Raw genomic sequence first — 14,622 nt, 5'->3', positions numbered from 1 at the left:
CCCCTCCTGGGACCCCTGCTCCTAACTGCCCTCCAGAACCCCACCCCTTACCTAAGCCTCCCTGTTCCTTATCCCCTAACTGTCCCCTCCTGAGACCCCCCCCACCCTAACTGCCCCCCCCAGGATCCTACCCCCTACCTGTACCCTGACTGCCCAAAACCTTCTCCACCCCCCCCAAAAAGCCCCCCCCGAACTCCCGATCCCCCCCCGTCTCTTGACTGCCCCCTCCAGAACCTCCCTGCCCCTTCTCCTGCCCCCTGGCCCCCTTACCCTGCCACTCAGAACATGGTGTTGGGCTCTGTGCGGAGCCGGACACGTGGCTGCGCTCCCCAGCACAACACACAACCCGGTCCCACCCCACCCAGTGCTGCCGGAGTGGGGCGCTGGGCAGCAAGGGAGGAGGAGCTGCCGAGGCCCGATGCGAATGGCCCGGCAGGCCGGCCGGCTCAGAATGCAGGGAGGGAGTGGGGGGAGGAGGAGCTCTACAGCTGCTCCGGAGTCCAGCCCGGCAAGCTGCGGGGGAAGGGCTCTGGCTGCCAGAGCCCCATGCGAGCAGCTGAATTTCCTGCAGCCCTCCCAGCCGCGCCTCACTCTGCATGGGGGGGAAATCCCGGACATTTTTAGTGATTTACAAATTCCCCCTCCCGGACGCTATTTTTAACACAAAAAGCAGGACATGTCCGGGTAAATCCGGACGAATGGTAACCCTAGTAACATACATTTCTCATCAATAGCCATGTCCATATGTAGTTTATTAGCCTCAGTAAAACAGAATATTGAGACAGAAACTTCATCCTCTACATCTATGAATCTTTTCCTACAAACTACGGTCTGCTCCTGGAAACACAAACATTCTGAGTTCAGTGAAACAATTCACATGAGTAAGGTTACTCAAATGCATAAGTGTTTTCAGGATTGGGGCCTACCCTCATATACTAAACAGCTACTCTTTTCTACTAAACAGTGTTAAACTGGGCTTCACTGGTATTTCAAGAAGGTATCTATTAACGTTCTCATTTACTTAAACTACAGTACATGCAAGAACAGAACCAGATTTTGTGAAGGAAGGTGGGGAAGTATAGAACAAAACATTAAATACATTTTCTCTTCAACGCTACCTCTTAAACAAGACATCCAACAAGAAATGTGCAAAACTCCCCGCTCCCAAAATTTCCCATGAGAAAGAGATAGCCACATTAAATTTCCAAGGTGTCATTACCAAAATGGACTCAATACACCTGAACTAAAGGAAAATGGAAATTTCCCTATGTTTGGTAAGCTCGGTGCAGAAATGTAGGTATGTGCTAAAGAATAGATCTCAAAATCTATTGAGAAAGTTTAAGAGAGTTTCCAACTACCATTTAATTAAGAATTTAAAAATGTGCATGATATACTTATGACCACCATTACTGATGTTATTGGAAAGGATGATGTCTGTAATGAGATCATATTGGCAATTTCAAAATTATACATCTGTGAAGTTGATGGCCCATACCAAAACAACCAAAGTGTTTTCTTAAAAAGTAAGAAACTAATTTCAGATGAAGTTAATGTAACTATTTATCAATGCCCACATTTGTCAAGATATTAATGTGTTTCTTGTTAATCGTTATCCATATGATTAAGTCATCTTTAATATTCATAGTGACTTGCCTTCATAAACTGCTGCAAAACCTTTTCCTACCCAATTGCTGCTGCTACGGAACTCTATCCACATTCTGCTGTCAGTAGATGTGAGTACTTCTGGTAGTTTGTCACCACAGAACCTGCCTAAAAACAAGCAATGAATAAGCATACTTTATGTAATCTTTCAGGACCAAATCCTACAAGCACTTACATGTGGGTTTATCTTTATAAACAGGCTTGGAAGGATTAAATTTTTATCAGTAAATGCTGATTTCACCATACACACAAATCAACAAAAATATTTCCATTGATAATAATAGATATGTACAGAAAGGCAAAGTAAGAAAAAATGTTCCTTGAGAAGTTGTTAGAGTTTGATTTAACAATATTTACTTTGTACATTTTGACATATGATGTTGACAGGGTTTAATGGTTATAAATCTTTACTTTTTAATTCTCAACAGCTACTATCATTAAATAATTATTGTCTGACCCCCCCCGTTGCCTGACGCCCCCCCATAATTTCCAACCATGAACATTTAAAGTCAATAAAAATGCTTTAAAATACATTGTAGAGAGATAGAGAGATTTTATTATAATATTGTTGGTGCTATTTTTCACAATTCCCAGGCTCCTTTAGTACTATGAGACCACATGTAAAAGTCTCAGAGGGATTGGGGGGCAAGAGGGTGTTCCTCTTTCTAACCATAATGAGTCAAACGATATCATACTTCAAACCTGTCACTGATCTAGAATTGAGCATTATGCATCCTGGACCTCATACTGGAATAATGTCAGCAAAAATTGAGGAAGAATTCCAATTTTGTGGGAGAAAAAATGGTAATGTTCTCTCTATATATTTTTTCTAAATTTAAAAATGACAGCTTTTTGAAGTAGATGGGATTAGTGGGTAGACTGCAAGTATGCTGGACAAAGATGCATAATATATATAATTTATCATATGGATCTGCACTTTATCACATGGACATGAATACCACTACTGTATTTGTGGTAGCATGCAATATATTTCTCAAATTCTACAGAATAGCTTTGGCCTAAATTTTATTAGTTAAAAAGGCCAAAAATATATAATACAGTTTAACAACTCTGTTGTTGTTTGCCTACATTCTACTGAAATACAACCTGAAGCAATAAGTACCTATGCCTTTAAAAAGGATGTGCATGCATGCAATACACACTACATGTCCCAGCATGCCATGGCCTGAGCATGGCATGTTGGAGTTTCAAATCTTCCCAGCTAAACCTCTATCTTTTTAATGAAAGGGGTGTCTCATGGGCTGCATTATTGACTTGCAAGAAGATATTGGTGCGTTGAATGTCCATTACTCAAACTGAAAGTTCTCCTCTCGTAACCACAATAAAAAAACTACAGAGACAAAGCTGATGAGTAGAACTTTACAGCTGGTGTTCTAGTCACAGCAAGTCAGTTACCAATTATGTACACTGGTAGTGCATGCGCCACTGACTACTTACTCCAAAAATTATTCCTAAAGTTCTATCATCAAATCTATAGCAACCTAGATATTTAAAACACAGAAATACTGAATGAGCAGTTATTTTAAGTACACACATAGTTATTTGTCATGCTCAGATTCAAGCATCTACTTAATAACCTCTTGCTCCACTGAGATAAAAGTTTATTTCCTTTTTGTTTTTTTGTATTTGTTTGTTTTCTGAAAGGGGAATTTTTATTTATTTTATTTATTTATATTTCCTGAGCATTTTGCAGTTTTTCAAAGATTTGCAAAGTTATTGTGAATAGAAAACAAGGAGTTCAATTTCTGCATGCAAACTATACATTGAACAACAGCGGAGTGGGAAAACAATTTCATACCAAGCAGAGGTGATTTTCTCCAGTAGCCATCTCTTACTTCAATATAGTCATACCAGCAGAGACTGCTCTTGTACAGGTCCATTGTAGTAAAGTTTAAAACAATCTGCAATGCAGAGGAGAACAGCATGCCATATAATTAACTTGGTTGTAGTTAGCACTAGAATATAGACAGCCCAACCAATATACTGTGAAACCAAAGTCATAGTGATCACCCTTAAAGTCTCGCCAATTGCCTAGATAGTTAAATAGCTAGTCCTTTGGCAGTATCCAAGTTATTTACTATAGTAAGTAGAAGAGAATACTACAGGTACTGATGTAACTTTGTGTAAGGTAAACTGGCAGGCTTAAGGTTGACCACTTTAGCTTAACAGTTTCGAGAGTGTTTTTACTAAGAAATCCAAATGTGAAAGTGACAATACAGTAAAATGTTGTTCTAACATCATCACATTACATTATTGGCTATTACTTCATCCCAAGCCTTGTTCCATTCAGTGAAGAGGACTTTGGGTCATTTATAACATCCCTGGGTATAAATGTCATTTATGGACATAAAATCACCACGATTCTCTTTCCCTTCCTACTCTGAGAACTTGCTCTACATTCAAAAACTATGGGATGTGCATTCAGTGTGATGACATGGCCCATGTTGAACACAACACCATTTAAAAAAAAATTGGATACACTGTCACTTTTTGAACAAAACCTAAATAAACTTATAACAGAGTTTCACTTAGCAATATCAGAATTTGGTGTATATGTGAAACTTCAGAACTTGCCGCTTCTGACTCACGCTGAAAAGAACTGAGTACATCCATAAATACACACACATTTTTTTAGTTAATGACACAAGCATTGCTGGAGGAGCATTCAGAATAATGCATCAGAGCATCCCATTTTCTCCAGAATTATTATACCCTATATCATCATAACATGTAGCTTTTCAACTGAAATAGTTAATTGAGGCCACACATTCACAATGGCCATAGGTTGGTTCCTAGCTCACTAGCACTGCCTTAGCAATCTGGCCTACTCTATGTGAAGCTAAGTATCTCTCTCTTGTAGTGGTGGCATTGCTGTGAAATAATGGCTGTAAACACATAAAGCATTAGGAGCATTAAAAGAAATACTACTGTAATCCATTGCTAAGGTCAAAGTTAATACATTTTGGTTTCACTTAGAACTTATTTTGGTATCCTGAAATTAACATACTTTGTAAGGGGGATAAAGGCAAAAGCACCATCACGTAACAATGATTCTTACAACCAGGTCAGATTTAAGAGAAGGTCAGCATAACAAGAAGATAAAGCATCACTCATTGCAAGTTTAGTCTGTAAAATAGTTTCTAGAATTCATAGGCTTTCATTAGCTTTCATTTTCCTTCTTTCCCCTTATTCCTTTTTTTAATGTAGGAAGTTTGATTCTGAACATTCAAACTAACGCTGGAAACGGTTCTGCACCCACGTCATATGGTTAACTCTTCATGATTTCAGTGGGAGTTACACACATGTAAATAAGGGTAAAATTGGGCCCAATGGGCAATGGGGAAAGCAGCCCACTTTATTTTCTTGCAACTGCATTTTGTTTAAGAGATCAAAAGTCTTTTTAAAACAATACCTCGCCAATTCCTTACCAAAAATATTCAACAAAAAGACTGATCCGAAGCATACTTGCACAACAGAAAATGTCATTACAGACCCTGTGCTACAGACCATTTTTGTGTATGTCATGTGACTTTAATACTGGGTACTCAAATTTTAAATATGCTGTTAGAGAGGAAACATTTGCTACTGTGCACTAATTTAAATTTCACACTACTACAATATATTCCCATGGCAGCCAAGTACCAGCTGCGTTTGTCATTTAAAACTGTCAGGGAACTGTCTTACTCCAACTGTGTTGAGAAAAAAAACACATTTTAATCTGAACAACGGACCCAAATAGTCACTTAAAGGTTTATTTTCATTGCTTCAAGGTGTACTATATGTCTCTTTTTAAGGAACATACAATACAGTATTTATCCACAAATCACAATCTTTCCCAGGCAACTTGATCTTGTAATAGAAGATAAACAATTAGATATTGTAGGCAAACTAATATACAGCTTAAATATAAGTGACTGAGAGCAATTGAATACCAAGAAAAGGAAAGAAGTTTCAAGTAAAGAAAAATTGGTTTCTTTCTTATTTTGGATAGCCCAATTTAAAAGTTAGGCAGTACTGGGGAAAAAGTTAGACAGACACTCATTTAAAACACTGGGTAAAACCTCCCCAAGAAAATGAAACAATGGGATTAAACAAAATCAAGGCTAAATGCACTGGTGCACAATCTAGCCATCTTTTAATGGCTAGATTGTGCCTTTAACACAGCCCTGCACAGGGGTGGTTCAGAGCACCAGGGTAAGCATCAGAAACCCTTTCCCAGAGCTCCCTGGTGTGCTACAGGGAACATGAACTGCCATGCCCACTTAATGAGTGCAGCAGTGCTTTGTGCAGCTGTCCAGCTTCGCTGGCTGGCAGTTTGGGGCAGAGGGTGAAAACAGAGCATGCTTCTGCCTGCTCCCCATCCACTTAGGGATATTATAAACTCTGTGGAAAGCATCTTGAAAACAGACCTGCACCCCTTTAAAAGTGCAGGGACTGCAACAAATCTGACCAGTCCTTACGTGATCTTTGTGTCCCTTCCCCCTTACTGTATGGGACAGCCAGAAACTAGCATTAAATTCCTCAATCTGCAAGCAAAGAATTAATGTTTTCAGTATAAATTTGATAAACTGGAAAACATAAAACATTTAGGTCTTATTTCATCATCTCACAAATGAACAGTTGTAGGAATTCCGGGTCATACAATGGAACCTCAGAGTTACAAACACTTCGGGAATGGAGGTTGTTCATAACTCTGAAATGTCTATAACTCTGAACAGAAAGTTACAGTTGTTCTTTCACAAATTTACAAATGAACATTGACTTAATACAGCTTTGAAATTTTACTATGCAAAAGAAAAATGCTGCTTCCCCTTTATTTTTTTCGTAGTTTACGTTTAACACAGTACTGTACTGTATTTTCCCTTTTTTTTTTTTCTGCTGCTGCTGCTGCCTGATTGAGTACTTCTGGTTCCAAATGAGTTGTGTTGCTGACCTGTCAGTTCATAACTCTGAGGTTCTACGGTAGTTATTTCAGAAGCTAAAATCTGTAATGAGGGAATATTAATCAAATTATATACTAGGCTTAAAACCTGAGCCTAGGGATCAGAACTGAATACTTTAAAATCAGTCACAATTGTTCCTGAATCTGCTGTACATTTTTCTTTATTACACTATCAGTTAACATCTTTTCATAGAAATTGTATTAATTATTTGCATTGGAAGATATAAAGTTTTAGGTAATATTTTAGCTATATTTTCATACTTCAGCTATCTATTTTTTATATGTTGAATCGCCTTTCCATGAACTTCAAAAATAAAAGTAAATATAGTCTTAATGGAAAACTAGTTCTAACAATCTCTTTCCATTAGGTAACATGCAAGTGTTGATAAGACCCAGGATGCATTTATAAATGTCTAATTCAAAGAGAAAATGAAGAACTTTAACATTTTATTCACTCAATGAATGAGATGACAAAGAGCTTTGTTATGGGAAACACACCATATCAGAACTATAGCTTCTTGTAATATTTCTACAGGATTCCTTCAATGCTACTGTATTAGGTTTTATGGCTGTTGAACTACTGAGCTAAAAATGGCATGATTCGTGGTCAGAAATCAACATGAATATATTTAAGGTTCCATTTTGCAACTCTGCAGAAATCTGGAGAGCTGGAGACAAGGCAGAACAACAGTTCAAGGGGACAGGATGACTGAAAGTCTCCAGAGAAGGACAATCAATGAACATTTGTCAGCACAATTAAGAAATTATTGGTTACGTAAGCAAAGTCAATCATGCCATTGCAGCCTCAAATAGAATAATATATCACACCTCTTATTTGCTGGGATGAGAAAGAACAAAATACATTGTGGAAACAGGGCTATTCTATATATTTCTGCAAGGATTTTTTTTAATTGAATATTACTTTCATAATAGCTGAGGATTAGTTGTCCTATTTAAGCATCCATATAAAGGCTAAAGGAAAAATAGAGAATATTGAATATTGCATATTGTACATATGGTACAGTTTAGCCCCCTATGCTAACTAAATCCTCGGAGTCAGAAAGCAGGGATTCACCCTTCAGATGGCAGTGTTTGTTACCAATACCACCCTTGCAACCTCATCCCTCTTAATTTCCTACCACCAGTGACCTCATAGAGGATCTGTGTTAGCATAAGTCAGTGTGGATTCTGGAATGAATATAGGGAAAAAGTAACACCCCACCAAAACTCCCATCAAACTATGTTGAAACAATATACAGTTCAGTCCAAAGAAACCAGAGCGCGAGAAGCCAGGAAGTTTGGAGTTAAGACTTCTCAGTCTATCATTAGGTCACATCTTATTTTACGGGCAAATGAGTATGAATGCAAAATCCCAAAACAAATGGCACTTAACATTATTGTACCATTTATTTCAGTGTTTAAAAGCAAAGGAAGTAAAATACAAACATAATTATGTCTCACTTGTTCCTTCATAGGGAATACAATGAAATAAGAGACTGATGTTCTACCAAAACAACAAGGAGTCTGGTGGCACCTTAAAGACTAACAGATTTATTTGGGCATAAGCTTTCGTGGGTAAAAACCTCACTTCTTCTGTTCTACCATCATCCATATATTTTTGATGAAATGGACCTAAATATCTGTTTCTGAGGCATTGTGTTGTGTATGTCAATTAATTCTTAGACCCTGATTCTGCCAACCCTTGCTCACATTAAGTACCTTACTCTACAAGTATTCCCATTTATTTCAAGTAAGGTACAACTTAGTGTGAAATGAGGCAGAAATGAATCCTTTGATTTTAATACCTGGAACACTTACACAAAATGTACATATTCTGCTCTCAGCTGCTACAGAAATCAATGGATATTGTTTCAGAGCCTGATGATGGAGTTGAGACTGATAAATACTATATGTCATATCAAAGTATATTTAGGGAATCATTCTCTGTCCTTCATCTGTTTTTTGTCTTCTTATACTGTAAGATCTTCAGGACAGGCGCTCTCTCTTGCTATGAGTTTGTACAATGTCTAGCATAACAGGCCCCAATCCTAGTTGGGGCCTTTGGGCTCTGCAACAACATTATAAATATATTATAATAAACCTAAGGTCCTTAGAGCCAGTCATATGAAATTGCATATGTGCTAGAAATCCTCAGAAAGAACCGCTTTCTAAGTTAAACAAAACAGCAATGATTAAACCCTAAAACTTTATATATTTATTTATTTTACTGGAGAAAAGAAAAGAACGTAGGGCATTAAATTTTTGCGATGATAGCATTAACTGTGTTGCAGTGCAGGTAGTGGGGATGTAAAATTATCCCTCCAGATGTATTTGCTTCCTTTGTGCAAACCTTTTCCTATTCAGCCGTTTTTATTTGCCACTCCCTACCAGCCTGCAGTGCCACCAACATCCTCCGAACATTTGAGACTGCTTATTTTTCATCCTGTTTCACGTGCCTGCCAACAGGAGGAGTAATACATTCCAAAAGGCTTTGCTTTTATTCATAACAATGGCAATAGCTCTCACATCTCTCTGGGATCTATCAGTGCATCAGAAAACAAACATGTTCATTAGGCTGAAGAGACACAGACCTTGAGAGAACTAAGAATATAGTAATTTTGTTTTAAGAGAAGGAATGGGAGAGCAGGGCATGGCCTGAATGCAATATCTGGTGGAGTATGGTGGATTTGGGATTTTTTTTACTGTAGTATGAAGGGTGCTTCTTAGTTCTTATAGCTCTCTCTTCAAAGCTGTATCAGTTTGCTTAATATTGCCCTCCTAATACCCTTTCCATCTCTTTAAAATGTACTTGTGTATTTTTTTCTGCACATTTTGTCTGTGGGAAAACTCTCCATACCTCCCTTCATCCCACTGAAACTGTTTACTTGGAGGGAGATCAATATCCTAGTAAATAAATGAGAACAAAATATGGTAAAAGCTGGAATGCCCTAGAAAAGAAGAGCCGGCTTGTGCCTTTAATATCACAGAAACTTTGCGAAAGGAAGCCTCATTTCCTTCCCCTACTTAGTACCAGCCCAATAATTTTCTCGATCCATTTTTTCTAAAATTTACACCCAGGCTGAGAACTTGGACTCTGCTTCAGCATCATGCAAACTTTCACAATGAAACAAACTCCTGAAATCAAGGTATACAAATTCTCCACTAGAACACCACCAGAGAACACTTACAATGATACATTTAAAACTCTTGTAGCTTCTTCTTACTTTCCATTGTATTATATTCAATTTACAAATATAAACCCACTGACTGCATTAAAAGTGCTGGTATTAGGTAGGCTGCACAGTCAGTCTGGGTTTCCCCATGCTGCACAACCAGTGTGCCTCAGCCCCATCCTGGAAGGATCATCCATGCAGATGAGAAGGTATTTGAAACTCCATGCCCATTAAACCCTTCTGCCTTTAGGTTGAGGCTGTCAATGGGGGTGCAAGTTTTGATGGGGTTTGGGTTTTTGTGATATGAACATCTACCTACTAAGAAGTGGACTAAAGCCATGAACTTATTTCATTTAAACAACCATCAGATGGCAACAACCTTGAGCGTCTAATCCCATGGGCCAAAATCAAATCAATTGCCTACAGTTCAAAGTCTGTAACATATTGGCTCAAGGGATTGAATTGGTTCCTGATATTATGCAAACTTTAAAAAAAAAGTAAAAAGAAAAGCTAAATAATCAGGGGAGAATATCTTTTAGAAAAGGAATGCTTGTGTTTATTTTGAGGGACAGAGGTGGTGAAATAATGGTTAAGTACCTTCTCCCCTGGGGTAACAGAGATTCGCCATATACAGTGTGTGTAGGAAGGATAACCATTTGGAAATCCTGGAGAGGAAAAGTTGCCTGTAGATTCTTGCAGTGTTTCTCCACATGCTGAAAGAAACAGAACATGGTAAAAACAGAAATTCATGTGTCTTATAAATATAAGGTACACAGGAAAAAGTGTCTCCTTTATAATATTTATTTAGAATTGATTTGATTCAGTACAGAGGTAGAATGAAAAGTGGTCTAGTGATGTTATGATTTAGTCAAAAGCAATGATTTAAACCAGTCTGCTATACATTTTGGTTTTATACATAATTTTTTCTTTCCATGAACCCTTTCACTTATGTGCTGTGCAGCTGACACAACCAAAATTGCAAGAGTCTTAAAAAATTTCATGGCTGACAATCACCTGGCAAAATTATACTTTATTTCTGTACAACTTTCTGAATTTACATGCAGTACCCACACCCATACCCAAATTATCTGAGAAGAACTAAAAGAAAAACACAGTGCTTAAGTGATTGACATATGAGAAATTAATCAGCAGTTTCATTTAATAATTTACATTGTCCAGCATTAAGGCTCAATATGAACCAATGTCATTCATTCATATTAGAATAGGAAACCGAAATCCTAAATTCAACAAAATCTCTTGCACAAAAATGATTTGTGGAGGTAGTAATAAAGAGAAACAAATGTAAAGACCCATAATACCAAAAGCTTTGATATTCTGTATTACTAAAGCCTTTAGCTTACCTGTCAATCATGCTGCTAGCTGCTGGGTTACTGATTAATAATTCTTTCTTCCCACTGAGCTATATCATCACAAGCTGCTGCCATTCTCTACCATTAAAGCTGATTCAAGTAGGATTCCTACACCTTAGTCAGTCATCTTTGTGACCTTCAATCAACAAGTTGTTTCACCTACTGATTTTGTAGGTGTGATCGGAGAGATGTGAACTTGAGAATATTACCCCGTGACTGACAGTGTAATCAGATCTGCAATACTTTTAAATTACAGGGCTACAGCTGCCAGCAGGTGAACCACCGTATCATCAAAATCTCAATGAATTATAAATGATCTGGAAAAACCTTTAGATAAGAGGGTACAAAGGAGGAGACTGTATTTTGAAGACAGACAATGCAGCTATAAAGTTAGATGCTGCCTTGTTAAAATGTGTCCAAGATTTAATCTGACAATTGCATTGTAAAAGCAGGTTTAAACTCCATTCAAAGTACTAACCATGACTTCTGAAGATTTAATAGTGATTGTGATAAAGGAGAAAAAAAAGGACTCTCATTCCATCAAAAATTTCCAAGGTCAAAGTGGCATAATATTGTGTCCTTTAGGAACCAAATAGAGAAAAATCTCTTATTGCCTTTATTTTAAAAATATGTTTCTCTCTCTCTCTCTCTCTCTTTTTTAATTTACAGACAATTATGTAAAATTACATACATAGAAAAGCTACTTAAATGTTAAATAATTATTTCTGTACAAGTCATTTTTAGAGAAAATTCTCTACCATAATTAACAAGAGTTTATTTTAACTCAGCATGAAAAAAAGTTCAAATAAATTGCAGAGTACTGTACTGGATTTCCCTAGTGCTGACTGATATGAAACCAAAGTGTTGCCTACAGATTTAAAAGAAGCCTCAGGACACAATAATATTACTTCAAATGCAATGAAGCAGAACCAGAATGGAAGCGTGGTTCTGCCCATGAGATCTGTGTGGAATTCAGGAAATTCACTGGCTCCAAAGGTACTGCACACTATCTTCAGAAGCCCTGCTCTTGCCCCTCCACCACCTTCACCTCCCCATCAGTGTGGTTTTGATGGGATTACAATGCCAAGGCTTCTCCTATTAGTTGCTTCATTCTGAACCTCTCTTGAAGAGAGGAGGTAGTGTTCTTACATGTCATGGAGAGGATGTATGTAATGCAGATCGGGCTGCTTTTCATATCAGTCTACCTAGGAAAGTATACGGCCCCCATCACCATAGTAACTAAGCACCTTTTCAGCAGATTACCCATGAGCCCCATGGGAGGATAACATATATACTGCATCTCCCACCTGTTCCCCCCCCACAACCACACACTCCTCAAAATTCTCTCACCAGCTGCAAACCCTAATCCTGTTAAGAGTGCTCTCGTGGTAGGATGGAGCTACAGGGGTCTCCTCCTCTTCCACAGGTACAAGAGATTGGTATGGAAGAATCCAGGCCTTTGCTTAAAAATAATCTTTCATGGAAAATTACCAAACCATATATTATTTACCCGAGAGACACAAACAACTATCTTCAAATAATGATGCATCTCCCAGAGAACCTGAACTGCTGTAGTCTCCCCTGCTTCTATAAGGTGGATAGAAAGCTGGCTAAATCGTTGGGCTCAATGGATAGTGATCAATGATTCCATGTCTAGTTAGCAGCCGGTATCAAGCGGAGTGCCCCAAGGGTCGGTCCTGGGGCCGGTTTTGTTCAATATCTTCATTAAAGATCTGGAGGATGACGTGGATTGCACCCTCAGCAAGTTTGCAGATGACACTAAACTGGGAGGAATGGTAGATACGCTGGAGGGTACGGATAGGATACAGAGTGACCTAGACAAATTAGAGGACTGGGCCAAAAGAAATCTGATGAAGTTCAACAAGGACAAGTGCAGAGTCCTGCACTTAGGACGGAAGAATCCCATGCACTGCTACAGACTAGGGACCGAATGCCTAGGTAGCAGTTCTGCAGAAAAGGACCTAGGGGTTACAGTGGACAAGAAGCTGGATATGAGTTGACAGTGTGCCCTTGTTGCCAAGAAGACTAACGGCATTTTGGGCTGTATAAATAGGTGCATTGCCAGCAGATCAAGGGACGTGATCATTCTCCTCTATTTGGCATTGGTGAGGCCTCTTTTGGAGTACTGTGTCCAGTTTTGGGCCCCACACTACAAGAAGGATGTGGAAAAATTGGAAAGAGTCCAGCGGAGGGCAACAAAAATGATTAGGGGGCTGGAGAACATGACTTATGAGGAGAGGCTGAGGGAACTGGGATTCTTTAGTCTGCAGAAGAGAAGAATGGGGGGGGGATCTGATAGCTGCTTTCAACTACCTGAAAGGGGGTTCCAAAGAGGATGGATCTAGACTGTTCTCAGTGGTACCAGATGACAGAACAAGGAGTAATGGTCTCAAGTTGCAGTGGCGGAGGTTTAAGTTGGATATTAGGAAAAGCTTTTTCACTAGCAGGGTGGTGAAGCACTGGAATGGGTTACCTAGGGAGGTGGTGGAATCTCCTTCCTTGGAGGTTTTTTAGGTTAGGCTTGACAAAGCCCTGGCTGGGATGATTTAGTTGGGAATTGGTCCTGCTTTGAGCAGGGGGTTGGACTAGATGACCTCCTGAGTTCCCTTCCAATCCTGATATTCTATGACTCTATGATTCATGCCTATACATTTAGGATGTCTGTTGTTAACCTACAATATAGTTAAAGTCATTCCAATAATAACTACATAACAAGCGTATTACAACTAAAAATACCAAAGCAATACATTTCTGAAACTAATACAGTAACATATAAATATTTCATCATCATTACAGTCCATACATTGAGGCTGAGTTATTAACAATATTGCAACATGTAAGGGGTGGTTTGTTTACACACAACCTTAACTTTGAACCACAAAACACAATTTAAAAAACCGTTCAATAATTCAATATATACCTATAGATAGATATATACATATTACCATGTAATATATATAAGAGGACTGAAGTGTATAAGGTATATAATGGAAGTCAGTTAGGAACTCCACAGTGTATCAAAAATAGAGGGGGACACTGAAGTAACATAGAGAATCATCAGAGTTTAGCAGCCCAGTAAAGCACACAGAGCTAAGATATGGAGATTTACTCTATTCAGATCCTTAAATTATATTGTTATAAAATCAACCTCAGCCAGTTAAGCACCACAGCTCCTAAAATTTCATTTAAAGAATTTCAGCATCTACCTGGCTGAGCTATGAAATAGTTTGTTTGTTTTTTAAACCACCTCTCTGAAAAGACCTAATAGTAAAATTTCAGATCCCAGATTGGTGGTTGATTCTCCAGTGTGGTGAGGTCACTTCAGCTGCATATAAGTGGATCAAAGTGATCTCCAAGTGGCTCAAGTTTGCTCCTGACGAATTCCTCCTGTACCTTTAAATTACACCCAGGCCATGTGACTGACAATCACGGA

At 38.5% G+C, this 14,622-nt stretch overlaps 1 protein-coding gene across 2 annotated transcripts in view; it reads right to left on the bottom strand.

Annotated features, from left to right (window-relative positions):
• TLL1 (tolloid like 1) overlaps nt 1-14,622 on the bottom strand; it is a 200,401-nt gene that overhangs the window by 49,462 nt on the left and 136,317 nt on the right. For both annotated transcript variants that reach the window (XM_029910666.1, XM_029910667.1), the window contains exons 9-11: nt 10,396-10,511; nt 3,482-3,584; nt 1,654-1,770 (exon numbers count right to left, since the gene is read on the bottom strand). In XM_029910666.1, the coding sequence (XP_029766526.1) occupies nt 1,654-1,770; nt 3,482-3,584; nt 10,396-10,511 (336 nt within the window). The remainder of the gene's footprint in view (nt 1-1,653; nt 1,771-3,481; nt 3,585-10,395; nt 10,512-14,622) is intronic.

This window comes from Terrapene carolina, unplaced genomic scaffold (assembly GCF_002925995.2).
Source record: "Terrapene carolina triunguis isolate 2854851 unplaced genomic scaffold, T_m_triunguis-2.0 Scaffold66, whole genome shotgun sequence".
In the NCBI taxonomy this organism is placed as follows: Eukaryota; Metazoa; Chordata; order Testudines; family Emydidae; genus Terrapene; species Terrapene triunguis.
The sequence above is the reverse complement of the archived record's forward strand: the minus strand, read 5'-3'. Positions and strand labels throughout refer to the sequence as shown.